A 2,177-nucleotide genomic window follows, 5' to 3' on the forward strand; every position below is an offset into this window, starting at 1 on the left:
CCAACCATCACATCCTCTATCGTCCCTTTCTCCTCCTGCCTTCTGTCTTTTCCAGTATCAGTGTCTTTTCCAATGACTTGGCTGTTTGCATCACGTGACTATAAAGTATGGAGTTTCAGCTTCAGCATCAGTCCTTCCAATGAATATTCAGGATTGATTTCCTTTAGGATTGACTGGTTTGATCTCCTGGCTGTCCAAGGGAATCTCAAGAGTCTTCTCTAACACCACAGTTCAAAATCAGCAATTCTTCAGCGCTCAGCCTTATTTATAGTCCAACTCTCACATCCATACATGACTATTGGAAAAACCATAGCTTTGACTAGACAAACCTTTCTTGGCAAAGTAATGTCTCTTCTTTTTAATATGCTGTCTAGGTTGTTCATAGCTTTTCTTCCAAGGAGCAAACATATTTTAATTTCATGGCTGCAGTCACCATCAGCAGTTATTTTTGCGCCCAAGAAATAGAGTCCGTCACTATTTGTAATGAACTCTATTAATTTTAAAAAAAGATTACATTATTTAAGAGAGAAACATGTGAAAATCTTCCCCTAATTAAATAAATGTGTGGTATTAACTATAGCTTAAACTCATCATATGGAATATAAACTTGTAGTCTCAAAAGAGACATTTTAGCCCAAACAATACATCCTTCCTGAAGAAATTGTGGATATCTTAAAAAAATGTTTCAACAAAATATATGCATTGAACTAGAAAATTATTAAATATTTAAAAGCATATTTTGATCTTTGGAAGTATTCTTATAATAAATACATTCATCATGCCTAAGTTATTAAACATGAGGATACATTTACTAAATTAAATAATCACACATCTTTCCTGGGAAGAGGAAGTCTTGATTGAAAATATGTGAAACATTTCCCATGTGCCTCATTTTCTTTTTCTGGTCCAGAGCTTTTTCATGGCATTTTTCATTTCTCCATTTCTCAGAGTATAGATTAGAGGATTCAGCATAGGGGTGACAACAGTGTAAAACACAGTCAAGAATTTATCAATAGGTAAAGTGGAAGGAGTTCTCACATACATAAAAATACAGGGCACAAAAAAGAGGAGCACCACAGTGATGTGGGAGCCACAGGTGGACAAGGCTTTGAACCTCCCTTCCTGACTAAGATTCTTCAGGGAGTGTAGAATGACCCCATAGGAGATGAGTAAGAGCATGAAGATGACCACGCAGATGGCCCCATCATTGGCCAGTACTGTGAGGGCAATGATGTGAGTGTCTGTGCAGGCTAGTTTTAACAAGGGGTACATGTCACACACAAAATGGTCCATGACATTTGGGCCACAGAATGGAAGGTTGTAAACAAAGAGAGGATGAAGGACAGCATGCAAAAACCCACCAACCCAGGCAAAGAGCAGTAGCAGAACACACACTCGCTGATTCATTATTGTCAAATAATGCAAGGGTTTGCAGATGGCCACATAGCGGTCATAGGCCATGACCACCAGGAGTAAAATCTCAGCACCACCAAATAAGTGCTCCATAAAAAGCTGGGCCATGCAAGCTTGGAAGGAAATGGTTTTCTTCTCATAAATAAAGCTTTTAATCATACTCGGGATGAAGTTAGTAGAATAAACAGCATCCAGAAATGACAGATTTCCAAGGAAGAAGTACATAGGGGAATCCAGGGTCGGACTGGCTACCACAGTGATGACTATGAGTACATTGCCCATCATCGTGACAATGTAAATGAGCAAGAACACAGCAAATAATATCTTCTGAACCTGGGGGCTCTGAGTGAGCCCCAAGAGGACAAACTCAGTCACATTGTTCCTTTGTTCCATGGGCACTTCTGTTTATCTTATTGCAGAGCTCAGCTCATAATCCCCTGTATGTACACATTATTGATAGTGGCTTCCTGAAATCGTGAACTGCTTTGTTGTTTCAACAGTTAGGCAGTATGTATTATTAAGCATCAATACCTTCAGATATTACAACACACAGCTTGTTAAAGCATTATTCCTAACATCAACAAACTTACAGACTAATTCAGAGGCAAGTGACTAGAGACATATGTGGGAAAAGGATACATTATTAAATAAATCAGGTGCCAAAACTAGCTTTTCATATAGAAGCTAAGTGTACTTATACAGAAAACTTATATAAAAATAAACACAAATTAAAGGTTTAATAGAAAAACAAAGCAAAGTTTACC

The 2,177-nt window shown here is 37.9% G+C and overlaps 1 protein-coding gene across 1 annotated transcript; it reads right to left on the reverse strand.

Moving 5' to 3' along the window:
• Window positions 1–888: 888 nt before the first annotated feature.
• Window positions 889–1,806, reverse strand: LOC138428643 (olfactory receptor 4A47-like). Its single transcript, XM_069569359.1, has one exon. It carries the CDS (start codon window positions 1,804–1,806, stop codon window positions 889–891), a length of 918 nt encoding a protein of 305 aa, XP_069425460.1.
• Between the last annotated feature and the right edge of the window lie 371 nt (window positions 1,807–2,177).

The sequence above is a fragment of the Ovis canadensis genome, chromosome 24 (genome assembly GCF_042477335.2).
Source record: "Ovis canadensis isolate MfBH-ARS-UI-01 breed Bighorn chromosome 24, ARS-UI_OviCan_v2, whole genome shotgun sequence".
NCBI classification, from domain to species: domain Eukaryota; kingdom Metazoa; phylum Chordata; class Mammalia; order Artiodactyla; family Bovidae; genus Ovis; species Ovis canadensis.